General features: G+C 47.2%; 8 protein-coding genes across 8 annotated transcripts in view; 3 read left to right on the forward strand and 5 right to left on the reverse strand.

Moving 5' to 3' along the window:
- Nucleotides 1–1,915, reverse strand: part of AGABI2DRAFT_207333 (hypothetical protein) — a gene marked incomplete at its 5' end in the record, with an annotated part of 2,665 nt that extends 750 nt beyond the window's left edge. The window contains 3 exons of the mRNA XM_006462678.1: nt 1–629; nt 690–1,321; nt 1,378–1,915. Coding sequence (XP_006462741.1) covers nt 1–629; nt 690–1,321; nt 1,378–1,915 — 1,799 coding nt within the window. The remainder of the gene's footprint in view (nt 630–689; nt 1,322–1,377) is intronic.
- Nucleotides 1,916–3,041: 1,126 nt separating this feature from the next.
- Nucleotides 3,042–5,315, reverse strand: AGABI2DRAFT_193846 (hypothetical protein). Its single transcript, XM_006462679.1, has 10 exons — nt 5,151–5,315; nt 5,072–5,099; nt 4,994–5,021; nt 4,670–4,940; nt 4,471–4,610; nt 4,093–4,419; nt 3,879–4,029; nt 3,638–3,825; nt 3,408–3,537; nt 3,042–3,352 (listed from the first exon to the last, which is right to left on the reverse strand). The coding sequence occupies exons 1-10, from the start codon at nt 5,236–5,238 to the stop codon at nt 3,150–3,152; spliced, it is 1,554 nt and encodes a 517-aa protein (XP_006462742.1). The 5' UTR covers nt 5,239–5,315; the 3' UTR covers nt 3,042–3,149.
- Nucleotides 5,316–5,383: 68 nt separating this feature from the next.
- On the reverse strand, nt 5,384–9,798 carry AGABI2DRAFT_119586 (hypothetical protein; the record flags this gene model as incomplete). The annotated part of the gene is made up of 20 exons (XM_006462680.1): nt 5,384–5,462; nt 5,520–5,620; nt 5,685–5,710; nt 5,766–5,805; nt 5,853–5,904; nt 5,958–6,178; nt 6,240–6,648; nt 6,694–6,784; nt 6,833–6,917; nt 6,965–7,103; nt 7,153–7,412; nt 7,461–7,583; nt 7,639–7,792; nt 7,859–7,959; nt 8,014–8,496; nt 8,543–8,875; nt 8,926–9,007; nt 9,058–9,340; nt 9,392–9,587; nt 9,643–9,798. 20 exons carry the CDS (start codon nt 9,796–9,798, stop codon nt 5,384–5,386), a joined length of 3,414 nt encoding a protein of 1,137 aa, XP_006462743.1.
- A 274-nt stretch (nt 9,799–10,072) lies between these two features.
- Nucleotides 10,073–11,441, forward strand: AGABI2DRAFT_144231 (hypothetical protein; the record flags this gene model as incomplete). The annotated part of the gene is made up of 4 exons (XM_006462681.1): nt 10,073–10,185; nt 10,239–10,299; nt 10,351–11,063; nt 11,111–11,441. The coding sequence occupies 4 exons, from the start codon at nt 10,073–10,075 to the stop codon at nt 11,439–11,441; spliced, it is 1,218 nt and encodes a 405-aa protein (XP_006462744.1).
- A 75-nt stretch (nt 11,442–11,516) lies between these two features.
- Nucleotides 11,517–12,680, reverse strand: AGABI2DRAFT_186618 (hypothetical protein). Its single transcript, XM_006462682.1, has 3 exons — nt 12,399–12,680; nt 12,269–12,330; nt 11,517–12,191 (listed from the first exon to the last, which is right to left on the reverse strand). Exons 2-3 carry the CDS (start codon nt 12,270–12,272, stop codon nt 11,548–11,550), a joined length of 648 nt encoding a protein of 215 aa, XP_006462745.1. The 5' UTR covers nt 12,273–12,330; nt 12,399–12,680; the 3' UTR covers nt 11,517–11,547.
- Nucleotides 12,681–14,178: 1,498 nt separating this feature from the next.
- On the forward strand, nt 14,179–17,378 carry AGABI2DRAFT_193851 (hypothetical protein). Its single transcript, XM_006462683.1, has 12 exons — nt 14,179–14,311; nt 14,368–14,389; nt 14,462–14,539; nt 14,618–14,707; nt 14,763–14,894; nt 14,949–15,022; nt 15,078–15,162; nt 15,215–15,271; nt 15,318–15,467; nt 15,521–17,009; nt 17,065–17,226; nt 17,300–17,378. Exons 1-10 carry the CDS (start codon nt 14,309–14,311, stop codon nt 16,378–16,380), a joined length of 1,551 nt encoding a protein of 516 aa, XP_006462746.1. The 5' UTR covers nt 14,179–14,308; the 3' UTR covers nt 16,381–17,009; nt 17,065–17,226; nt 17,300–17,378.
- A 708-nt stretch (nt 17,379–18,086) lies between these two features.
- On the reverse strand, nt 18,087–18,442 carry AGABI2DRAFT_193852 (hypothetical protein; the record flags this gene model as incomplete). Its single annotated transcript, XM_006462684.1, has 1 exon — nt 18,087–18,442. A coding segment is annotated over exon 1 (351 nt), but the record flags the coding sequence as incomplete, so codon positions are not given.
- Nucleotides 18,443–22,308: 3,866 nt separating this feature from the next.
- On the forward strand, nt 22,309–22,591 carry AGABI2DRAFT_193853 (hypothetical protein). The gene has a single exon (XM_006462685.1). The coding sequence runs from the start codon at nt 22,336–22,338 to the stop codon at nt 22,540–22,542; it is 207 nt and encodes a 68-aa protein (XP_006462748.1). The 5' UTR covers nt 22,309–22,335; the 3' UTR covers nt 22,543–22,591.
- Nucleotides 22,592–24,451: the final 1,860 nt, after the last annotated feature.

The following is a 24,451-nucleotide window of genomic DNA, read 5'->3' on the forward strand; positions in this document are numbered from 1 at the left end:
AGCGCGCTTTTTAGTTTATCAGTCGTAGGGTTCTGGTTAGATCCAGACGAGTTGCTACACTCGAGGAAACAGGTGCCGAGACTTCTAGGACCGATAGCACGGATTTCCCGTTTCAATATGGATGCAAATTCATTTATACGTTCCTTCTGGTGCTTGCGGTGACCAAAGCTTGAGATAAGTTGGCGGTAAAGCAGGAGAAACATCCATAAAGCGACAAGGTCTGCTATCTCGGAAGTATAGGTCTGGATACGTGCTTGGTCGAGGTATAAGGTTTCTGGGAAAGAGGGAAATGGAAGGTCTGACGGAGGCGAGGGAAGAGTCGTGGTAACGAGAGACGGAGACGAAGAGGAAGGGGGATCGAATACCATATCGACAATACTTCGGACCACGGAAATGTATAACTGGTGCTTCTTGCCGAGAGAAGTATAACGTAGACCTTGAGGTTGTGATGGGTATTTAATCGGTTCTTCTTGCGACGAAAATGTAGTGTGGGCAAACCGAAGCCATTCTTTGGTAAGGGGGAGGGATGGGTCAATACTGCGCCGGCTTCTTAACATCTTTCTCTCGAATGCACCCGAGCTATATACGAGGAAGGGTCGTAATGTTTGCATTTGGTGGTTAGCAATGTCCTAGACGTAAAATATTGAAGCTCCGAGCATTAATGCGGTTACCAAACAAAACAGGCTTACCAGTTTCATGAGTTCTAGAATCTCCGAACAATTGCGGACTACCTTTACGGCATCTCGTATCGTCGCACTGCCGCCTGGTGCACATGCCTTGGCTGCTTCTACCATGCTGTCTACGGCATGGTCACGCATCGGAGCACAATGATTTTTCAGCGTTAGCCCTATCACCTGGAAGAGACCAGAGGGGTCAAAGACGCCGTGTTTGAGTTCCTGTTCTATAAGGTCTAGGTCAAATAGAGAGCGAATATGTTTCGCCTGCTCTGCGTGCTCCTCGACAGGACCTTGTAAGACTTCGGTTTTCACATAAGGTCCGGAGAGCGTCGCGAGAGGTTGTATCACATGGAGTAGAACTTCAAGAAACTCGTTGAGCAATGCGCGGACGCGTGATGGAGTCCGGACGGTAATATAAGAGGGAGGAATTGTGAAGGTGAGGGGCGCGTCAGTGGGCAGAGGAACACGATCACAAACGCAGATCGTAGGAATATATCGCCGACTGGATGTATCGTAAGAAACGCAAGTGCAGCCGGACTCGATCTCGCGAGCGACTGCATCCCAGTAGCGTTCCACATTTTCCTTTTTACGACGGTGACCTGCAGGCCTGAATTGCAGTGCAGAATCGAACAAAATGTCATGCCCTAGGTAGAGATGAGACGTGAAGACAACGAGATAAAAAGGCAGTGTCAAAACGCACGCAGAGGAGTGTTGTGCATGATTTCATTGAAATCCAGATCTTTGAGGGCTTGCCGGTTGATCGAAGGGACCAAGGGCGGCAACTGAAGTGCGGCAATGTCTAACGTGGCCGCTTGCATCAACAAAGCTTCATCAGAGCCCAGCGGCAGATGTGGCAACTGTCCTGTGCCTAGTAAGATATTCACATCTTCACTGTCACAGTAAGTGGCGTTGTCAGAATGAGCAGGTGATGTGGGCGAAGAAGGTGATGACGGTTGCTCGAGAGCAGAAAGATGTCGACCATTAAGCCGGGAAGATTTGAGAGGAAAAACAGGCGAGAATGTTGATGGGGAAGTGATGGGTGTGGCGACCTGTGGCGAAGACGGGGTATTCCATAGGGCAGGGGTGGTGTCTGATGAGAGCAAAGAGAGACGGGGCGCTTTGGCAGGACGGCCAGTTAGGTCTTTGTCGCAGTTTTGTCTGCCGCTTTCAGACTTGTTTCCGTCATGGTCGTCCTGACGAGATTTGCGTTTGCGGAGAGTATGAGCGAGATCATCCATACGAGGCCAAAGGTGAACGGTGCACGGGAGAAAGAGGAGGACGGAATGGGAGCGGAGGATATATAAGTAACCAAGGGCGAGGAAGAACACATGGCTTTTGAGTGTACTGTGGGCAGACTAACAGGCTCTCTCAGGCCCGTCGCTCCCTTGAAAACCGGGTTGTAGTAGTCACACGCCCATCCCACGCTGCAAATGAGGCAGAAGTGAAAAATTAAGGATTACTGGAACCTCGAGGTAGGTGGGCGAGTAGCACAGTGCGGAGATGATCGTGTGCGTCCGAATAATAGATCTGCTTCCGGGTCCTTCGAGATCCTATCGCCTCCGCGGTAGAGCCCCAGACGTTCCTGCCTGCTTCTTTCACCGTCTTGTACGGAATCTCATTTGCGCCAGAACATATCTGTATGTCACTCCTCGTGACATTTTCCGCGAACACTACTAGCTTCCTCGTGTTGATGCCTCTAGCGGAAAAATAACAAAAACGCGAAAACACGCACCCATCAAACACGTAGGCCTTTTGTTAGACGCCCAATGAAATGTTCGCGGGTAGATTTGCCCAATCAGCTCTTTCAAAATCTGTCATATCGAGATTCTCGGCTCCTTGGATCCCCAAACAACATCCCTAAATTAGTACTACCACCTTTTGTCCGCTCACTGGTCAACATCCATTTTGTGGCGACGCTCACGACATCTCCATCAAGTTGTCTCTGACAGGCGGCCGCAATGTTTATGCCACTTTCGGAGCAAAAAGCTTGCTGCTCAACGATACGGGGCTTCGTCTGGATCAAGCTTTCTTACTATTAGCGTAGATGGCCGTCAATCACGAGACTTCACCTAACAGCTCCGAACTTGCAGCTTCAACTCCGCTTCAGTGCGGGAGTATGGTAAATGGTTCGTCAAGGGGTGAGGTTGCCGCATCGTCGCCTCCAATCAAGGATTTAGGCTTTCGTTTCCAGGGAGAGGATCAGGATACTTTTAATAAAACCACGATACAAAAGTTTACTGTTATCCCAAAGGCGTGTCGTGCGAAAAAAAAGGGTTGTTATTTAGTAAAGATTTAAGTTCAAGCAACCAACTTCGGCCATGAATCATGCATGCCTTTACCGAACTCCATCTCGAAAATAGATGCAACACTGTCCAACCTGTCAATGAAATTCTATTCAATTGCCAGTTAACTAAGAGATACATCATCGTGAAACAAGAAGAAAACGAAAGGAACAAATCACAGCTCTTGGATCTAGGCGTCGATCAGTTTATCTTCCTGACGTAGAGCTCCTTCGTTTGCCTCGGAGCCTAGCGTGGGTTTCTTCGAGGCCTTCCTGCCGTAAAACTCCGCGATGATCTTGGGGTTGATACGATTGAGCTGTTCTTTGGGGAAAATACGAAGTAGTGACCAAGCGATTTCCAAAGAGTCAAAGATTGACCGTGACTCGTATGCCCCTACAAGTGTATCAATAAGATTATGTGACGTTAATGATATACTTCAGCTTTGTACCTTGTCCGACAAACTGGGTTTCAAACTTATCGAGGAATTCCAAAGCCAACTTATCTTCGGGCGACAATGCTTCCTCCCCGACCACAGCCTTCATGGCGGCGGCGTCTCGACCGATAGCATATTTTGCATACTGGCCACGTACGAATTGAAATAGTTTAAAAAATCAAAACCACGATCCACAGGCTAATTAAGCATTGCACGCCATATCATCACAAAAGAGCAAAACCCACCAGTTGATTCGACACATCACCATGGTCCTTCCTTGTCAATTTGTCACCAATAGCACTTTTCATAAGACGCGACAAGGATGGAAGGACATTGATGGGTGGGTAAATCTGTCGATTAGACAGCTGACGGTCAACGAAGATCTGCCCTTCTGTAATGTAGCCCGTAAGGTCAGGAATGGGGTGAGTGATATCTAGAGTGCCATGTCGTCAATGGTAAATTAGCTGGCTTTAAGCAATGGCGTACCATCGTTAGGCATGGTGAGGATAGGTATTTGAGTGATGGAACCATTTCGACCTTCCACGCGTCCAGCACGTTCATAAATTGTTGACAGATCGGTATACATGTAACCAGGATAGCCCCGACGTCCAGGAACTTCCTCGCGAGCTGCAGAAACCTGATTGCGAATTTTAAGCCGTGATCAGCGAGTGGATAAGGAACAATAAGCAAGCAACCCCACCTCACGCAATGCATCAGCATACGAAGACATATCCGTTAAGATGACCAAAACATGTTTTTCAAGTTGGTAGGCATAGTACTCTGCAGTAGTAAGTGCCAACCGAGGTGTAATGATACGTTCAATAGTGGGGTCGTTTGCAAGATTTAGGAAGAGTGTGACACGGTCCAAACTTCCATTGGACTCGAAGTCCTCCTTGAAGAAACGTGCCGTCTCCATGTTCACACCCATAGCAGCGAACACGACCGAGAAATTGTCTTCGTGACCATCATGGACATCTTTTGTGGGACCCTTGACGAGGCCAGCTTGACGCACGATTTGGGCCGCGATCTAGCATAAGGATAAACGCGAGTTAGATTATGACACTAATTATGGACGTGCCTCGTTGTGAGGTAACCCCGCAGCAGAGAAGATCGGGATCTTTTGACCACGGGCAATTGAATTCATAACATCTATAGTTGAGATACCCGTTTGAATCATTTCTTCAGGATAGATCCGCGAGCAGGGGTTAATTGGGGAACCTAGAAAGTTGGAAAACGTTCAACCGTCATGCTCAGAGCGACACGCACGTAAGACTTGCCATTAATATCTAGGTAATCTTCCGCAAAGACTTTGGGACCTTGATCGATGGGATTTCCTGAACCATTGAAGATACGGCCCAGCATGTCTTCCGCTACAGGTAATTTCATGCTACTTCCGGTGAACTCAACATGGGTAGCCTTTACGTCCACGCCTGAAGTACCCTCAAACACCTGCACTATAGCTTTCTTTCCCTGCACCTCAAGAACCTGGCCACCACGTTTTGAGCCGTCAGGCAGGGTTAGTTGTACGATTTCATTATAAGAAGGAAACTGAGCGTTATCTCGGTTAGTCAAAGGCTCCCCGGGCAATGCATTCTTTGCACCTTGACATTATCCAGAACGACTAAGGGTCTGGGCGATATGAGCCGCAGTGCCCAGACCACACAACGGTCATTACTCACCCGTTGATAGCGGACACAGTTCTATAGTCTGGATACAATCAGACAGAAATTCCGATGTTCCATACTCAATGGTACATACCGAGGTGAGGCTGAACTCGGTATTCCTTGGTAACTGCAGCAGCATTGATACGCGCCAGATCCTGGTCGCTTATGCGAGGATCGGACATGATTTTCAAGTAGATTTCGGGAGCACCAGGTGAAAGGGGATGTGGGCTACAATGATAATGTCTGCTCAGGAAAGAGAGGAAACTGCAAGTGGCCGACTCCCGACGTAGTATGCAGTCATTGCATCAGTTTCCCACGGTCTCTTTTCTACTCTACTGCGCTGGCTAAAAGTAATACTAGCAGTCTCTGAGACGCGTCTTTGGCCACCTCTGCATTGTCAGAAGACCTGTAGCACGATGCCGTTAGAGAGCACCAATAATGAACGCTTAGCGAAGACACCTACCATTCAGTTTCTAATAGGATTTCTTCTGCTTCTTCTTCAATCTCTAGAGCGTCAGTACCCTGCAAAAAGAGATACAAATATTCGGCGGTGTCGGCGCGGATCTATGTGCAGATCGTAAGAAGTCAGCCTATGCACGCTTTGAACACGAGGTATTGGATCGCTTACGCGTGGGTATGGATGAACAAGGAAATCTGAAAGGCAAGAAATGGCTCGCCGTGATACCGCTTCTATAGCGATAAGATTGACCGTTCTGCGCGGAATTGTTAATGGTAACATCTAGCTGATCCTAAAACAAAGTGAATACATTTTCATGGATTCTTGTATTCTCTGAACATTCTTAAATCGGCCGACATTTCTAGTGACAAGATCCAACAGCGCGGACAATCTGAAATGATATTCTGCATCAGATCTCCACGCGGCCTGCCACACTTAACTTACTTCTTTACCCCTAGGGGGGTGTCGACAAGTGACAGAAGGGCATCAGCCTCCAAAAGAATGGTCAAGGTTTGGAGCACGGGAACCACAACAGAGTTTAAGGTGGCATTGGCCCTGGCAACACCCATGACATCAGTCAGCAAATCCGTAAGGCTATAGCCTTCGTCATTGGAAGCTGGAAGGGATTTGGCAAATGCTGACATGCTCTTTGCAGCAGGTCGATGCTGTAAGTCAGATTCAGCTAGAGTGAGAAGAGAAAAGAAGGAAAGAGCGGCATATACGGACCGTGCCCTCAGTCTTGCATCCAATACTTAATATCAATCCCTTCAATACAAGCGGCTGGAACTCGGAAATTGTGACAAGTTTAACAGCGCGGGGAAAAAGCCATGCGCCGTTTGCCCAATCTGGTGGTTCGTCACGCTCTGATTCCCTGGCAAGCCAAGAAGGAAGAGTTGTGTCCATCATGGAGAAGTTTTCTTCAAATAAGGACAGGCCAGGCAGGGACCAAACGCATTCTCCGGACTTGACGGGTGGCAACTTTAGCAATCTGGAGAAACAGATCCCTGCTTCCTGTCGAACGTTATCCAATCTTTCCACACCCTGCTTCAAAATACCAGCGACAGCGTGCTGGTATTTTGGAAGGGGTAAGTATTCTTCAAAGTTCTCCACGGAAGCCGCGACAGCGAATAAATCGCTGATGCAAGAAGTCAGCCCTTGAACACAAGCTATGCGGACCCACGACCCAACGTCACCACGTTCATCAATGGTGTAATCATTTAACCCGGAAAGAAGGCTATCAATAATACTTTGTACCATAGGAGGAGACAAGCCTGATAGTGTGAGTGAATTCAAGAGTGCATCCAGAAAAGCGGGCTCACTATTTGTAAGATTGTGCGAGAGTGTGTGTAGTATTCGGGGGAACGCTCGGTAGCTGTTCCTGCGAACCTCGATGACGGCTCTGGACTGCTCTCAATTAGATCGATGAATGAACTTTTATAAAACCCACTCACAGACGCTTTGGTTTGATCTAGCAGATAGCCCAACGAAGGAGAAAGACTCCTTTGGCATTTATTATAGTCAATAAGCCCTAGAACGTTCGCAAGACTTTGTTGGAAAATCGGTAGACCAGATTTAAGGTCCTTGATTAACCTTTGACAAATTCAGCTCATGTGAGTATCTACGCTAAATACATACTCACCTTCTGATATCGTCCGATAGATCCTCTCTCTCACTTATCGCCGCGTATGCAGCAGCAGCAGCAGCTTGGACGGTTTCAAGCCTGTAACGCAGACCATGATCTATGATCTTCTTCCAATCCAGAACCGAAGATCGTTCCTTGAGTTCGATCTCTGCGAGGGTTATAGCGTTGCCTATCAATTGACAAGCAGCAGCAACCACAGTTCCGTTGCGAGAGCCGAATATGACATCTTTGTCAACGAATGACAAGTAGGAAAATGTCTTTGGGTATAGTGAGAGTTCGAACTTATAAAGCGGACTCAAACTAACCTCTCTCAGTAACCGGTCTCGAATCTCAGGGTCATCCAAGTCTCGATAAGCAGCCGAAGTTTCACTCAATGCCAGCAAAGCACCCTGAACATCACAAATATCATACGATTTCAATAACTCTGTCTAAGATATGTTTCTCAGTACTCGTTGGTTTGAACATTGGATGAAGTGTACATACCGTCCTCCGAGTCATACTGGGGCCGAGTTCAAGAAGATTAAGCTTGCATATCTCCCGAAGTGACTTAGAGCCTATTTCCCTCATCCCTACATCCCAATGTCGCAACACGACTTGGAGAAGGTGATCAATTAGATACGGTCGATACTCCAGATGTCTGTAACAACGAGTGTGAGCCTATGTAGAGGCATGATAGATAGAGATCATAGACGCAAAGACTAACTCTGCTACTTGAGGTGCAGCCACGATGAAGGCGTGCTGCCTGCTACTAATCGCGTAAAAATCGGTCTTCCTCAATACATCGATCCCATGAGGGAACAACCCCTTGCATGAGTCATCAACAGCAGTAACTTGGGACAGTTATACAAGAAAACTCACGGTCCTTCCTACGTGCTCCTGGAATGCGGCACTGGCAGCACGGCGAATATGTATCTCCCGGTCGAATAACGCAACCGTCACTAGTTTCCGAGCCAAATCGTTAGAGTACGGCTGAAGCGAGGTTAAATCATGACTTCTAGCGAGCGACCATAGCACATATGCGGCGGCATCGCGAACGTTGGACCCTATTGAGTGGGACCCCTTACGAAGGTCGAAGTATAATGCCTTCGATATCCAATCGATAAGGACTGAAAGTTGATCTGCATCCACCAAACTTCGCCTGGCCATCTCGGCGCACGCAAGGGTTGCACCGTGCCAAGTACTTTCTGCAATCGAAGGAAGATCATATACACTGGCGGCCGCAGCGGAGTGAATGTTGAACATATCCATGACATTTCCGAGGATTTGGGAAGCAAAAGCGTGGGGAAGGCGCTCTGCTATTCGAGCGACTCCCTTTGCTGAGGACCAGCGAACAATGCTATCCTAAAGCAGATTCAGATCTGGTGACATTTGTGTACACCACCCCCACCTTGTCTTGAAGACAATCAAATAGATACTGGAGGAGGGTTTCAACGACTTCGGGTATCTCATGTTCTCCAATCCCGGTTTCGTGCTCATTTGTTGTGGAAAGAGAGGCGTCCAGCATGCGTCCCCTCTTCCTAACCCTTGGCGGAGGAAGCATGCGTACTGCCATTCTCGATATAAGCTTGGCACGCAATTTGCGGAGGATCGTATTCGTAACGAAGATTGATCCTTCGTTTAAACATTCAATAATTTCCAAGTATTCTGGTATGAGATCTAGGACTTGATCCACAGAGCCTGATTTGACAATTTCATTGATAACCTGTAGAGACCCTATAGCCTGAAAATTGATCAGAAAGGGGAAAATATTCAAAGGCGTCATATTCTTACGGTGATGACATCTACTTCCCGAGCTCGACTTTGTATGTTAAAGGAGCGAACAAACTCTGGAAAAGCATATTTGATGTCCTTCCTAACAATGGCAAATCAGCACAAGGGAGAAAGTACGTGTAATAGACCCACCGCATATAAAGACGCGACAAGAGTAAGGCAGCACCGTCCCTCTCCAGCCCCGCCTTACCCAGGTAAGTCTTCCCAATGAGCTCCAATGAGCGAGCAGCGTGACCAGGCTCCGATTCATCGTCGAATTGGGCAAGGTCAAAGGGAAGCATGGAAACGAGAGATAGCCAGAGCATCATGATGTAGCGGAGAGCCCATAAGGAATGATGTTGCACGACACCCTCTTGCATTAACATGAAGTTCAATGCGATGGGCAAGTCCGCAATTTCGTGAGGGAAGAACCGTACTATATGAAATCATGACTTCCTGGAAGGACGATTTGACTAGCTTTACAAACCAATGATTTTGTAACCCCTGAACTTGACGTATCCATACAGGATTAAGCAGAGACGTTCAACCCTTCTCGTTGAAGGAACTTTTCCCGAAACGTTGGAGTAATCATGTACGAAACCTTTGAACTTGTTGATGACGGGTGAAAGCAATGATTCCAGGAAAGGATCGAGGAGGTACGATTGTTCTTGATAATCATTGAGCTGGCCAAGGAAATAAGCATGTTCTCAGGTCATCGCAGTTGTATTCATGACGTACGATTACACTAAGCTTGCTAACTAGCAGCACTTCCTTTTTGTCCAGTTCTGTGTCGGGTTCGACGAATAGATCCTGGTTTACGAGGGTATTCTGAATTTGCACATATTCATCGTGTCTCTCGAAAGTCGCGTATGATCGATCTTTTTCATATGCCATTGGAGTATGGATTCATAACCTGAAATCGCTCGCAGCCGACAGAACGACAAACGGATCAAAATCCGCCGATGTTGTTGTTTACCGGCAACCACCACTCACAACGAATATGGAACCAGCTCGGCGCGGTCTAAAGCGTAAAAGGGATGCTCTGGAAGACTCTACGGCAAGTCCTCTGCCTCGGCTGGATAATTTAAGTAGACTGACTGGCAAGATCTAGGGCGGCGATTCGAAAATTATAGGCAAACTCGTACGTCGTGTATGGGTCAAAAAGTAAATGCTTTTATTCATCGTCTTGCAGCATCATGGGATAAAAGAGGTCAAGAAAGCAGCTAAAAAAGCCAAGACTTTTGAAACACAAAGACTCGTCAAGAAGCTTAAGGGTTTGAGGTGCGGATTATTATCCTGACGCAGGCTTCCTTACCCAAATTCAATTTCGACAGGAAAAATGAAACTGCTGGTTCGGATATCGCAGAACATGAGGCACAGTTGCACATTATCAAGGTGTGCTTCTCTGCCACCTGATAACCTACTGGCTACTGACACTGCTGTAAGACCGTTGACCATGAAATTTTCGCTAATATCGCCATAAAATCGAAATTCGCTAAGGATTATCTGTTGTCACGACACGAGGCTGTCAATGAAGCGCTATCCCAAGAAGTCGGGAACAAAGTGTTATCGATCGCTCCTCCGGATGGCACCACTGGAAAAGCTTACAGTCGGTTGCTCAGTTCCAAGGTGCTAGCCGCCGAAATTAGTTCGCTGTGCCGTGTCCTACACGAACTTTTAGACCCTGAGGCCAAGAAAAGTGCTGAGACAGACAACCATGCCGCACTGGATGTCCGCGAAGAAACTAAGAATGTCATGCCGGGGAAAAGAGCACCTTCGAAGTTAATCGCGGTCGCAGACTCAAAGGCCGATTCTTATCTCGACCTTGAGAAGGTTGCGCAGGGAAAATCAGGGATAGAGGACGATGACCTTTCTTATATCTCCAATGAGGAGCTGGCCTCTGCCGAGGAAGGTGACTCGAAGTATCCGCAAATGGAAAGTAGTGAAGATGACGAAAGGGACGATGACGATGATCGTTCAATAGCCAAGAGGGTTGCGCCGAGCGCGACCAAACCATCTGGCGTGGAATCCACTTTTCTACCATCTCTCTCCGTCGGATTCATTCGAGGCTCCGATGAATCTGATTGGAGCGACGGTGAAGCGCAAATCGCTGACCCTGGCATGAAGAAAAACCGGAGAGGACAGCGAGCAAGACGAGCGTACGTGATGGAATCTTATTCATAAGTGATTGTTGATTTCTTCTTAGTATCTGGGAGAAAAAATATGGAAGAAATGCCAACCACAAGAAAAAAGAACTCGAAGCACTGCCTAAATATACTCGCCAGTTCCCAGAAGGTAACAGGGGTATTCGCCGCGGTCAGGAGCCGAGGTTCGAGAAACGGAGGGATATCCATGGGGGAGGCAAGGAACAGACATCCCATTCAGCCATCCCACGTTCGGAGGACTCTCATCAACAAATTAACAAACAGGAGGAGCGTCCATTGCATCCGTCATGGGTGGCCAAACGTCAAATGAAGGAAAAGCAAACCTTAGGCATGGTACCAAGCCAAGGGACCAAAATCAAGTTCGCGGACTAGCACGATTCCGCCATCCGGGGTATTTACTATTATGGTGCAATGAACAATAATTGAAGTGCCTCAGACCCTTTCGAATTAAACGGAATGGACACTCGGTACACAAACGTCATGTGGACTTCATTGCGCAAGAATGCTTCTTACGGCCCTCTAACCTACATTCTCTACAACACCAACTATCCCCGCACTTCCCGCATTGAGGAAATCCATCTCCCTCGCGATTGCATGTCGCACAAACGCTTTTCTTTACGCAAAACCTAGAACGTTGCTCAAGGCCAGCCAGGATGGGATGAAGATCGTGAGGATGGATATGCGATCCCGCACGCGTTCGTGTTCGGGTACGCGAACGTGAACGTTTTCGGGATCTGGGGAGCGTCCTTCGAGGTGGAGGTGAAGGTGAACGCGAACCGGAGGGCAGAGATAATGACCGCGTTATGAACGGTGTAAGTAGCGAGGAGGATGGGTTTCCTTCCCATTCCTTCCTGGGGCATGTCGAGTCTGTTCCCCAGTGAGCATGAGGGTGCATAGCCGGAAGGAATGTGCGCAAGACTGCGATGGCAGGAGTATTGGGTACGAATGACCCACAGGCCAGGTGGTTTTTGAAAGAATTAGATTCACCAACTGTAGCCTGTGCTTTTGGGGATTCGGGACTAGGGCTCTCTGAGGTCCCCGGTTTAAGCGAGAGGAGGGACATTGTTCGAGACCGTTCCCGGTGGTGTTGGCCTTGAGTAGATTGTGGAACAGCCTGGTGGCCTATCAGTGTGTATGTAAGAGGGCGAGGAAAGAAGTCACCGAAGAGCTAGTGGAGATGGGGAAGAAATTAGAAGTACTCATGGGGGGGTATACGGCTCTGTACAGTCCACGGGCCTAAAATCTTATATGTTCGCTTGGTCTATAAATTCCCAGAAGTACATAAATAGTAAAGGTGAGTAAGATAGAGAGATAAAACGGCCGACTCACAAGAAGCTGGGTAGATGTATCAAGCGAGAGGGGAAAGAGTTGACTTATATAAATGAGACTGCCTCAAGATGACATGAACCGATGGCCTGGGCATGGATTTTGCCATGCGCAAGCCCCACAATAGGTTACGGGATGAAATCCAAGCTTCGCGTCATATCTGCAGATAGTTAGAATTTACAAACGTAAAACGCGTGAACCTTGGTTTCAATGGAGCATTTGTACTCCAGAACTTTCAAGCTATGGTGCAGACCGTCATGAAATGGTAGAGAAGTGACAAAACGTTGTCTTTCAGCCGAGGTCGGAGGGAGCACACGAGTACCCCAATAACCACACACTGGCACTCAAGAAGTCTAGATCAACCGATGAGGCCCCAAAATGATGATCAACGGTTCCTCCTTTCCGCTGGCGTTGATGATTTTGTGGCACACGACAGGATAATCCGAGAGCTGATTGGTTAGGATCCTGCAACGTTCCTACGTTCCGACTCATGGAGGAAGAGTAAGGGGCGTCACACGACATCGAAAGTCCGGTATCGTCGAACCTTCAACCACGGTAACCGAGGTAGAGCCGCAATGGAACCCTGGCCCAGGCTCACCTTCAAGGATAACGAATTTTGAAGTCGATTCATCACGTATATATACTATGATCGCGGGAGCTAGCACACTAGCCTCTAGAAAACATCAGTCAAATTTTTTGCTAGCGTATTAGAAGGCCGCCAAAGGATATATGTGAAGGCCATACTGTCCCTCTGTTCCATCTTGCACCCACACTCGTCCTCTAATCCACGCACGTTCGTGCTCGATGGCAGATGATATGGACTGACTTTATATTTAGAACACCGCGTTTTGTGAGAATGGCTATTTTGGTGTCAGGCTCTTAGTGTCGCTTGATATATTTGTACTACTAGCATCGTATATTCTGTCGCGATTCTCTCACTCGCAGAAGGAACACCTCTGACCTATTTTCGCTTATCTTTGAACGGCGCTCTGTGCAGGAATGAGAATTACCTGCCCATAATATATATGAGATGCACGAATGTTACTCAGTGGGTTGAGTGAATCAGCAGCCATCGGACCACCGGAACGATCTATACATGCAGCCCACATTCTTCTTCCGAACTTGGTTACACAGCTAAAACAGCATAAAGAATCCTTCTCTATACAGCGAAACCTTGAAGCTTAACGAGGGGTCATATACGCAGAGTATTCAAGGAATGAAGAATAGAAGAATAGAACGAAGCTATCGGCGATAGATAGAGAATTTTGCAGATTCAATCACGGCGTAGTCAGCATCCCGGTGCTTTATATCTCCAAAGGTGGGCTACTTTTCGAGACCTGGTCTAAGCTGGAGGCTTGTTACTGGACTTCCCGAAGAGTGATTTTTTTCGTAATCACTCGTGTCCCGGATCAGGAGTATCGGAGTGACCAGAGAATACTTGATAAGATTATCAGGTAATCACATTTTTTACACAATTGATTCAGGGAAAGTTTACCGTAGTGTCGTGTTATCTGCGCATCTTGATCGTGTAAGCCAAATTGTATTGCTCAAGCATGATTGAACGCTTTATGGCGTGCTGTACTTGTTGTATTGCTGTTAATCACGACATGTTTACGAGCATCGCGAGCAGAGCCAAGGCCATGCACCAGGAGGAGGATGGAGTCAGCACTCGGCTAATCATCAAGGCAGTGTGGCGCCTGTTCGATAGGAAAGATAGAATGGAGGGGCAAACACGGGCAAACAGGATTGGAATAATCTTCGCCGGCTCAACACACACGACCACCTGCACCATCCACATCCATTCCGCCTTTTTTCCCCTCGCTCTACCTCTTCGTTTGTCCTGCAGAGTCCATCCAATCAAAGATCTTGCCATCCCATCTTTCGTAGTAAAATTTCTCCTCAATAATCCAATCATGGTCTGTATTTTACTGGCTTTCCAACCTCACGACCATTCACCTCTCCACTTCAAAAGGGTCAAACGCTTTCGTTTCCAGGTAAACAAAAACATAAAAATTGATGTTATCAATCCCGTGTTTTATCTGTTATCTCATACTTTGCTTTCTCAGTGATTGATAAACTCTCGGAGTCGGGGGAGAATGTACGGTTCCTCTATGCAGTTGCTGATATGCAAGGATGGCGAATCAGTAAGTTCCTTCGTCCCCACCATCACATCCCCGACTTCTTCGGGCTTGTTCAGAGGCGGCACTCACGCAACGTCTTAGCGATGGAGGATGCCCATGCTGCGGTGCTGGACCTCGACGGGAAAGGCAATGACTCAACAGCATTCTTTGCGGTGTATGATGGGCACGGCGGTGAGAACATATCCTCGACATTTGTGAAATCCCCCGACCACTTACTTCTTTCCAGGTAGTACCGTTGCCAAATACGCAGGGCAGAATGTGCATAAACGTCTAATCCTTGAAGAACCTTACAAAGAAAAGAATTACGAGCTTGCCATGAAGAAAGCATTCCTCGGCATTGATGAAGATCTCCAAGCCAGTATGCGTTCCCCTTTCTCCGGCAGAGTATCCTTCACCTGATGATCTTTATAAGATCCCGCACATTCAAAAGATCCCTCTGGTTGTACAGCAGTCGCTGCTTTGGTCACCGAGGACAAAATCTACGTCGTACGGTTCCTGTCTTCTTAACGGCATCCACGCCGATCTGACGGCATCTCTATAGGCTAATGCTGGCGATTCACGGTCTGTCCTCAGCGCTAAAGGTGAAGTGAAGCCTTTAAGTTTTGACCATAAGCCTACAAATGATGGTTCGCTATTTCCGTACTTTGACCTAAATTTTATCTCAGAGATACCATTTAGTTGAACGCACTCGAATTTGTGACGCCGGAGGTTACATCGAGTATGGCCGTGTTAACGGTCGGTAACTTGCCTCGCATTAGCTCCTCCTCTGACATTGCGACAGGCAATCTTGCTCTCTCCCGCGCCCTTGGCGACTTTGAATTCAAGAAAAATTTGTCTTTAGGGCCTGAGGCCCAAATGATCACGGCGAACCCGGATGTAACGATACACGAAATTACGGAGGAAGACGAGTTTTTAGTCTTGGCATGTGATGGTACGACAACTACCCGAGCTGATTGCTGCCGCTTTTACTTACTTTTGGCTTAGGGATTTGGGATTGTCTATCGTCCCAACAAGTCGTCGACTTTGTGAGGTATCAGGTCTCTCAGGATAAAGAGCTCACGGAAATCGGGAAAATGCTTTGTGATCATTGTCTTGCCCCTGATACAGCATCAGGGGCGGGTATTGGCTGTGACAACATGACTGTTCTCATTGTTGCTTTACTCCAGGGCCGCACAAAGGAGCAGTGGTATACATGGATCAAGGATCGCGTAGAGAAAGAATACGGACATGCCACTCCTAGCACTCTTCCTCAACTTTATTCAGTAGGCCGGTTGATGTCTTTCAAAATGAGGATGGAAGCGGTAGCAAGTCGAAACAATACCCGTAACTCTCAAGAAGAAGAGAGCAACCCTCTCGGTTTTTTGGCAGGTACTGGACTCGGTGGGTTCGCTCGGGTCCTCGGCAGTACGGGTGGAATCTCATTTCGCCCAGGCTCTGGGATCACGAGTGATAATGGGACGTTGATGTTTAATCAGGATGACAGTGACGAGGAAGATGAAGAGGAAGAGCCCGTCAATTCCTCATCATTTTTCAACCGGACATACTCTCTTGGTGGTCGTTCCGAATCTCCTGATCCGACAACACAGCTCAAAGCGCGCTTGGATGAGTTCGAGCGGGGTTTAGATGAAGAAGGTGATACGAAAATGGCAGATGCTACGGAAGATGGAAAAGAGCTGCAAGGAGAGGCACCGCCGCCACCGAAACCTCTACCAAATGGCGATGCACATCCTCCCATAACTCCTGTACAACAGCTTCAGTCACAGCCTGGAGGAGATACAGCAAATCCTGTGGTCAAAGCGGAGGGTTTCCTTGATGCCAGCGAGGACCCACTGAAAGGATCCTGATTGAGCTGAGGCCGGGTTAGAGGCCATAACCTCGAACGGGACTTATCATTTTTTCCAGGTTACATGGTTATTCTCTTCTTTCCTTTCACATATTTCCCATTACTTGTCTTGGATGTGGTTCGCAGCGAAATGAACCCCACTTTCGACGGGAGTAAACCGTGCCATTTGCCCATCTATGTTGTTCATGTCGATTGCGCTGAAAGATATCCTTACTATGCAGTAATGTACTCCTGCAACCCCCGAATTGGCGAAGACGCTTTACTCTTGCGTATATTACACCATTATTTTCTCCTTGCCCCTGGGTTCGATTTTTTCGTTCTCGCACGTTTTTTTTTGTCTGTTGTTCATGCACCAAATCCCGATGATGTACTTAGTGTCCGTCCTGTCAATATTTATATGTGTCTAATCAAGGTTAACTCTCTCTCACTCAAACAAGCAACCACAGGCTGTCCTTTACTGTCCATAAACAATCCCACACCCATAAGTGCACCACCGCTTCCATCGCCGATACGGAGTATCGACTGTTTCGCCGTAAGAGCCTTGGAGTCCGCGGGATAGTAGATATAGACGTTGCCTCCTCTGTCATTTGAACCGCTTTCGAAAGCAAGGACGGCCGTGTCAGGGATATGGTACGTGAATCGTGTGTCCCGTTTTGAAGCCAGTACAAATGCCAATGCGGGATAGGTTGCTTTGTGCTTCCAGATTGGAGGTTGTGAATTATCCAGATTCTCGTCCAGCTCGAACACGCAACCGTCGATGGTGGTTTTCACAATCAGAGAGGAGTGTCCCGCAGTTTGACCAGGAATGGGAGTCGAAAGAATCTGAAAAGGCGTAGGATAGTAACTGGTAAGTAGATATCCTGGTTGAACGTTGGTCGATGGATCTGGAACATAAGTGATGAATGCGGTTCTACCGACAGAGGAATCCACATCTTCATCCACCTCATTCTCAGCGAGGCTAGGGACGCCTTTCCCAAGGCCTAATCCGCTTGTATCATCACCTTGAAGTGCAGCAGTGTATTTCTCCAATGCTTCTCGGATATTCCAAAGTTCTGAAGGGTCCAACGTCTCTGGAACGTCAACGTCTTCTGGGGAGGAAGAGCCTGTGTTAGTTTCTGCAAACACATGTGACCACCTTGTACCCTCGTTTTGTTTTTCAATATGCAGGGACAGTACACCATATGTGCGCTCAGCTTCTCTGTCAAAGGTCCAAAAACTCGAAGAAGGTGAGATTCCATCCCACAGTTTCTTCGCAGAATATTTGGGTACGGCGACCACCAAAGATGTCGATAGCTCCAAGTCAACATGTAGCGTCAAAGTGGTTGATGAGAACAAAACCCTGATCTTGTCTTTGGGTGTAGTAGAGGGGAGGGGGATAGCAATTGTAATGGCATCAGGAGATTGTGTCCATGAATATGGAGGAGGTGCAGAAGGAACGTTAAGCGTTGCAAATGTCCCTGTATCTTGAGAGATGGGTACAATTTCTTCTGGAGTAGGTTCATAGACAGGCAAGGGAGGTGTATCGAGTTTGCGGTATTCTGAACCGCCAATAAGAAGGTGAAGTCCACGTTCCTTGTCGATAGTTGTATACAGGGGAACATCTTCGCCGCGCCTGTGCCATAGCACTTCGAAATGTACAGGAACGTCCCATGTTTGCTGAGGCAGCAGGTTTAGCTTGACACCCCAAACATCGAATTTAACTCGCTTATGTCGATCCCTTGATTCTTCCTCAGAAGATTCGGATGGGTAATATCGAGAAGAGAGTGTGGCGATGATGGACGAGGGGGACTGCTGGTGTGCAGCATGGATCCGCAGAGGTGATCCGAGGGAATGTTCGTCTTTAGATGATAGTGTAAATGTGGCAACAATATTTGCATCCACGGCCTCCATGTTATCGTCCAGGTTCACAAGGTAGACTAAATCCTGTCCGTCAGAAACGAGTAGGCTCGTGGGTCCGAGAAAGGTAGCTGAAGGATATTCTCGATGGACTCCAATGTCTGGCGCATGGGTCTCAATGGGCTTCGGGAGCTCACAAATCCTGTCTATCTTCGGATGCATTCTTTCCTGGATTCCACAGACATCAACATCAGTGAAAAATGTTAAAAGACACCAAAACATAGATAAATTTACGGACCTGGTCCAACTGGATCAAAATCAAGTTATGGTCTGCGTCGATATAGACCGCACGTCCCGATTCTCCGTGAACCGTCAAATGGTTGTGAGTGATGCGACTTTGAACCTCTTGGAAGGTTAGAGGGACTTTTCCAGATATAGCCGTTTGGGATGGTCGATGGACCAAAGGAAATCGAAAGATGGATTCATCCTGAGGAATGATATGGAGTTTATACCCTTCAAATTTTGGATTGAGAAGAGCCTTGTCGGGATGAAACATTTCGCCGTCCATGATGAGTTAAACGCGTCCAGTTAACGTCTTGTTGTGCAGTGTTCAATACGCAATACGTCCAGTGTGGTGTTCGGCGTTCGAGTTCTCGAGGCTGATTCATGTGACTTGCCTGAAACTTCTAAGTTATCCAGGGGGTAAGGCAGACTTGCGCCGCAGGGCCCACCACCGAAGGATCTCTTGACAGGAGGGCGGTAAGGGTGGTCGCCTGTCATCATTTCGATTTCAGCTTTTCCTTCTTCATTTTTGGTCGGCTGGCAATGGGCAAGTCTCTCGCAGTGGAAGAGAGCTGAATGTCATGTGACATCACGTATTTCTCTCTCAATCCCTCGAAGCTTGGATTGTGTCTTCAAGGGAATCTCAAGGGAAGCGTAAGCGGTAGATATATGGTAATTCAACTCACAAATATTGTAATTGTGCTGAGAAAATCTGTATTGCATGAAAAATCCTCACGGACATCCATCCATCCACGAAAAGAGTCACGCTTTTCGTGGATGGATGTCCGTGTATTTGTTTCGGTCAATATGAAGTGAAAAATTTTGAGAGAAATCGAGTTGTTTCGATAGGTAAAACATGTTTATATTACAAGTGCCTCTGGGGTTAAGATTGCATTTTGTCGGGCTATGAGTGAGATTCAAGCTGGCTGCGGTGGCTGTGTCAATTGATCAGGTAGAAAGGGCCGGTTAAATGCTGATACAGATTAACCAAAATCTTGATGATCCGCTACTCTCAACTACGCTGACCCTTGACTTTTCTTGGCTGTCAGTGATTCTAAACATGGATACAAACCAGCTGCTTTGCACTTGTTCCTAAAATGTGCCCCGTCTGGATTCTTTCAGCCTTGGCAAATCTTCTTCCGTCCCGCAGCACACAGACTCTCAGAGCCACTCCGCACCGCCTGGGTAATTCGCTACTCACATCTTGCGGTACTGGTCAGCACAGTATCAGCAGGCTCCCAACCGCATTGAACGGCCCGCCGCCGACTCGGGCATCGTACAATTATCGGAGGTTTTCGCTCTCTCCCAGTCCAGAACCGAGATTTATCCAGACGCAGAGCCAGTTTTCAGTATCAAACATCTACCCATTCCTTGATCTGTAATCAACAGCTCCTCGGGAACATCATCAATTATTCTTCTTTCGATGCAGCTCATTGAATACCATATCCCGGATACCGCGTCAATCTCCGAGAAAAATACGACCGCCGGCGTCGATAGACAGGCATATAATATACTCCTTTCGCGGGTCGGTTGTTATGCGGGGGGATAGTGAATTCATTCGGACCACTGCGACAATTCAAAGTTTACATCCGCAAGTTATATCAAGGCTTACTCAACGTTCTCGGACATTACTAAAACATGACGATTAGAACACCAAAGTTTCGTCTGCACTCCCGGGCCGGGTAGGATTAGTTGATAACTTTCTAGGCACACCTACCCAGCTAGGAAGACACATGGCTCATGTTTGCTCTCAAGGATCAGTATTTCAATAAGTAGTTGACGCACGGCCGCAAAATGCCGCGAGTTAAGCTAATCTATCAGAAAGTGTCATATATCCTCGACGCTCGACATGTGAACCTCCGAATCGGAAATATGTACGAAACGCTATTCTGAAATCAAATATCAGATTTCAACGGCAGGGACGGTGGATATATCTTGTTACATAAGAAGGGTCATCTCTAAAGCAGAAAGCAAGCTCATTGTGAGGGCCCGCCGTAAACCAGCAGATTGCTGAACCAAATTTATATGCCCGAAGGGTCGAGATGAATCCATAACACTCGAGGAATCTTTGATAAGTTGAAGGGACGATTTACACTTCGACAGGAAATAGGAATTCTTCTCCAAGCGAAGCTATGACTTCATTTCCTCGGACACGTTTGACTTACATTAGGTTATGAGTTGTTGGACTGGTAATTACTGTGAGTGCTTGTTGAGAAACTCATTGACTAAATAGTATTCTTAGGATCCTCATGTATAGAGGCGTTGACCTGTACAGTAGGCCCAAAAGGATGCCAACCCGACTGGAATGAGAAGGGTAAGTTCATTGCTCCCCAAGGCACCCGTCAACATGGAGACCGAAGACCTATGAATATGACGTAGCCATATGAAAGGTCATAAATAGCGTCCCCAACGGAACGATAATTGACCGTTAGGTAGTCAGCGCCCTATAGTGTGGCCATCAAAGGTTTGATATGCCTGAAATACCTTCCTTCTTCTGCTCCACGAGCGAGACAATTGATTCTGATAGTTTATCGGATAACGAAGGAACGAGACTGACTAGAAATGTGACGCCCGTTCAGTGCTAAACGACTACGTGATCTAGGTACAAGTGAAGGCCAGGCAGTGGACTCAAAGAAATCCGGGCAATAAAGCGTCACCGGAGAAAGAAGTTGCAATTGACTATATACTTCTCAGCAAACAGACCTAAAAGTGCACCCATATCGCCATCAGAACACCGAGTAAATAATCACCAAACAAGTGTGTTCGAAGAATCATCAAGGAAGGTTTACCGGGGGGCGAAATAGGACGTCATTGCAAAAAATGAGAACTCGGCAATGCACCATGTGCTCTATGAGTGCTGTGGTAATATTGACGGGGTGACAGGGTGACATTGTTTCTTGTAGGTGCAGCCCTTGAAGCTTGAACCCACGACATCGACGAAGTTCAGGATTTCGCAACTACTCGCACCGCCGGCGTCCACGATTTTGAGTGACCCAAAAAGGAGTTCGATGATTGGTTGATTTTCGTATATGGTAAGAGAGCCAGGACAAACTGGCCCGATTTCCAATTTGGTATTCTGTCCCAAAATGGTAATGCCGACAGTTTGATTGGGCCTCACTGTCCGTTAAACCAAAACAGTTCAGCGGCTTGCTAAGGTGGTTTCATGGTTCTCATTTAGCGTATAATCCTCCATTGCTAAACCTTTCGTTATGCTGTCCTAACCGATCTTCAATCCTTCGTCTTATCGATATCGGAATATCTCCTTGGCCTTTGAGCCCGAGCAACTTAGTGACCAGGCCGACACACCTCATACGTTCCATTTTCATGGATTTTCCGCGGTCGCTGATTTCACAGGCTGTATGATAAGCCTGTGTATGGTTGCCTGGGCTTTTTCCAGTCAATACTCATCTCTTTTGATTCCACGCCACAGGCATTCCAGGGTGACACTACATTACGGTCTATTGCATTACTCACTGAATTATATGGGAAACCGTGTGCAGGCTGCGAAAAGGTAGCTCCAAATCCTCTTCACTTAGGCCTATCTCGTGTCTTCACAAGAATTGATTATCCGACAGCGTGCACTCGTGGTTACGATATTTCAATGATGAAGGCCTTTAGATCTCCCCTGGTGAGCCTGTATACTACGTTAACGGTTATTTGACTGAAGCGAGATTTCTCGTGATTTCTGGCTCCCATGCGCCGTATCCAATGGTCCACCCGAGGGCGATCAATTCCACATTCCAAAGGTCCATGTGCTGGACCATGCGCTTACTAAGACATCTCGAAGCCTCAAGGCCTCATTTTCGCATGGAGTCATGATCACAACTATGACTCTACTATGCGCTACGAGTGCGTTGCGGACCAATGTATACGCGCGTCCAAACCGGATTCTCAAGCTCGATTTGGTCGTGCTTCGCGTCAACGAGATCTACTGACACACGAATCAAGACTACTGAACACAAAAAAGAACAAGAGCGGTAGGATTGCTATTATTGGCAGAATTCTTCGAGTATTTTCACCCCAAATAATTAACGACGAACAATAATTGGTTCCAATTGTAGCTACGTTTATTCCATTCCAATTCAACCCTGGCCTTACAGAACGTTCCGGGCATTCAAGGCAATCTACTCCTCATTTGGTTTGATTGCCCCCCAATGGTTTTTCAATTGTTCCCATTGGGTACGGGCAGCGCGCCCATCAGTGCTTTGTTGTCTATAAAGTGGGAGAATGTTCTCTGTCCAGAAAAACACGATTTCGACGTCACCCTATGGATATCAGACCTTGGTTTCATGCTCTTGGTCCTTGGATCCTTGGATGACTTCAAGAGACTGCCGAATATCAGCCTCAGCGTGATGTTGGGCGCACCAAAACTCAATCAAGTAATGTGTGCACGTCATGGCCCACCTATCCTGACCCATGCCAAAATACACACCCGTAGTATATAAGCTTGATGGCATGAGGTTTCTTTGTGGCGAACCATAAGGCTTCAAGTAATTCATAATCAATGATTAAATGAATGCTCGATCCGCTCTAATTAAGGTTCATGTACGTTCAGCACAAAGCCACCGGGAATGTTAACATTGAAGGCTCGAGGTCTGACCAAGCCAAATTAGACAACTGAGATGGCTTCGCATTGATGCTGTACACTGATCTTTTTGAAGGCTATTGAAACCCCACACTGCCTTAAATATTCGCCTCAATATTAAAAGGCTTGTGTCTTGCATTGCCAATAAGCCGATATCTCAACAGCACTTCTCCACATCTCTTGATAACGATCGTAGGTTATTTCCAAGCGATCAAAGATCTGGCAGGTCAGAATGTGGGGAAGACGAGCCAGGCGTCAACGGTACTCGGCTAGTCAATCACTCGTACGATGGATCTTCCACTCGGCAAAGTACAAGCAGACAAGTATATTAGTCGAAGTGGTTCATTGTCTGGGCAGTTGATATCAACATCCAGGTGAGGTCTAGCCTTCACCGTCGACGTCTGACTTGAAGGACAACGGAGGACTCATTAACGAGGCCGAATATGGATTTCATATCAACCACAAGGCGCACGGCACGATACCTCATGGCCATTATTGCGATTCATGTTCTTATTTCTCAGCTACTGAATTCGGGTGTTCAAGCCGAAGTACTCGTGCTTTCACAAAATCCATATTGGTCACAATGGGTGAACTTGAGGGGGACAAGGTAAATGAACATACTCTAGAAACAACCAGGGAAGCCTCGAGTCGCAGAGCAGTTACAGCTGGTCTGCAATAGTAAGTACTAATTGTGATGATCATGTTGTCTGCTCTTCGTTTAACTGAGTTGCTTCGTGCCAGTGTCCAATACTGTATACGCTAATTCCGTTCATTCCAAGATTATACCTCCATTCCCTCGGTAAGGGTGCACAAATACTCGGACATTTGACGGCCCGGAAATGTGTTGGGAACAAACTGGAAGAAGCGCGGAGCACAATGAAATACTGAGAGACGAGTCAGGCGTGTTCAGCGGGATTCCTTGGGGGAATTTTGACCGTGTGGCACGATTACTGTTATGTCGCACCATGCACATTGGCTCGTGTTATGGTATCTTGGAATGAAGTCTCCGTGTCCGTGAACCATGGAGGATGATTAAACTTGTGAATCAGACTCGACACGTTACCTTCTTTGTCTCTCTCCCAACATGTGGAATGTATCAGCAGTAGATAATCCATGATCCTCATCTTTCCACCACAGCGAGTCAAGAATGAAATTCACAGCCGGTCAACGCTGCGGAGCTCATCTGACCAGCATACACAGTTATAAATCTACCGATCACCAGTTGAGCCGAGTCAATAGCCTTGCAACCTCACAAGCGAGTTCCTTCCGAGAAGCAGTAGCTACTCCATCGAAGGTGGTCTCATTTGATGTTCGAAGAAGTTGTGATAGAAGTGGATACCTTTCTACTGCCTTCCAGGTCGGTTACTAA

Source organism: Agaricus bisporus, assembly GCF_000300575.1.
Source record: "Agaricus bisporus var. bisporus H97 unplaced genomic scaffold AGABI2scaffold_7, whole genome shotgun sequence".
Classification (NCBI taxonomy): domain Eukaryota; kingdom Fungi; phylum Basidiomycota; class Agaricomycetes; order Agaricales; family Agaricaceae; genus Agaricus; species Agaricus bisporus.

Excerpts from the sequence above, each read along its gene's own strand:
- AGABI2DRAFT_193846 (XM_006462679.1), bottom strand. The coding sequence starts at position 5,238 with ATGTCCGATCCTCGCATAAGCGACCAGGATCTGGCGCGTATCAATGCT. Across the intron at positions 4,941-4,993 it reads TCGTTCTGGATAATGTCAAG|TTTCCTTCTTATAATGAAAT; the intron begins GTGCAAAGAATG and ends GATAACGCTCAG. Across the intron at positions 3,538-3,637 it reads GTGATGTGTCGAATCAACTG|TATGCAAAATATGCTATCGG; the intron begins GTGGGTTTTGCT and ends GTACGTGGCCAG.
- AGABI2DRAFT_193851 (XM_006462683.1), top strand. Across the intron at positions 14,390-14,461 it reads TCAAACGCTTTCGTTTCCAG|TGATTGATAAACTCTCGGAG; the intron begins GTAAACAAAAAC and ends TTGCTTTCTCAG. Across the intron at positions 14,895-14,948 it reads TGATGAAGATCTCCAAGCCA|ATCCCGCACATTCAAAAGAT; the intron begins GTATGCGTTCCC and ends GATCTTTATAAG.
- AGABI2DRAFT_193853 (XM_006462685.1), top strand. The coding sequence starts at position 22,336 with ATGCGCTACGAGTGCGTTGCGGACCAATGTATACGCGCGTCCAAACCG.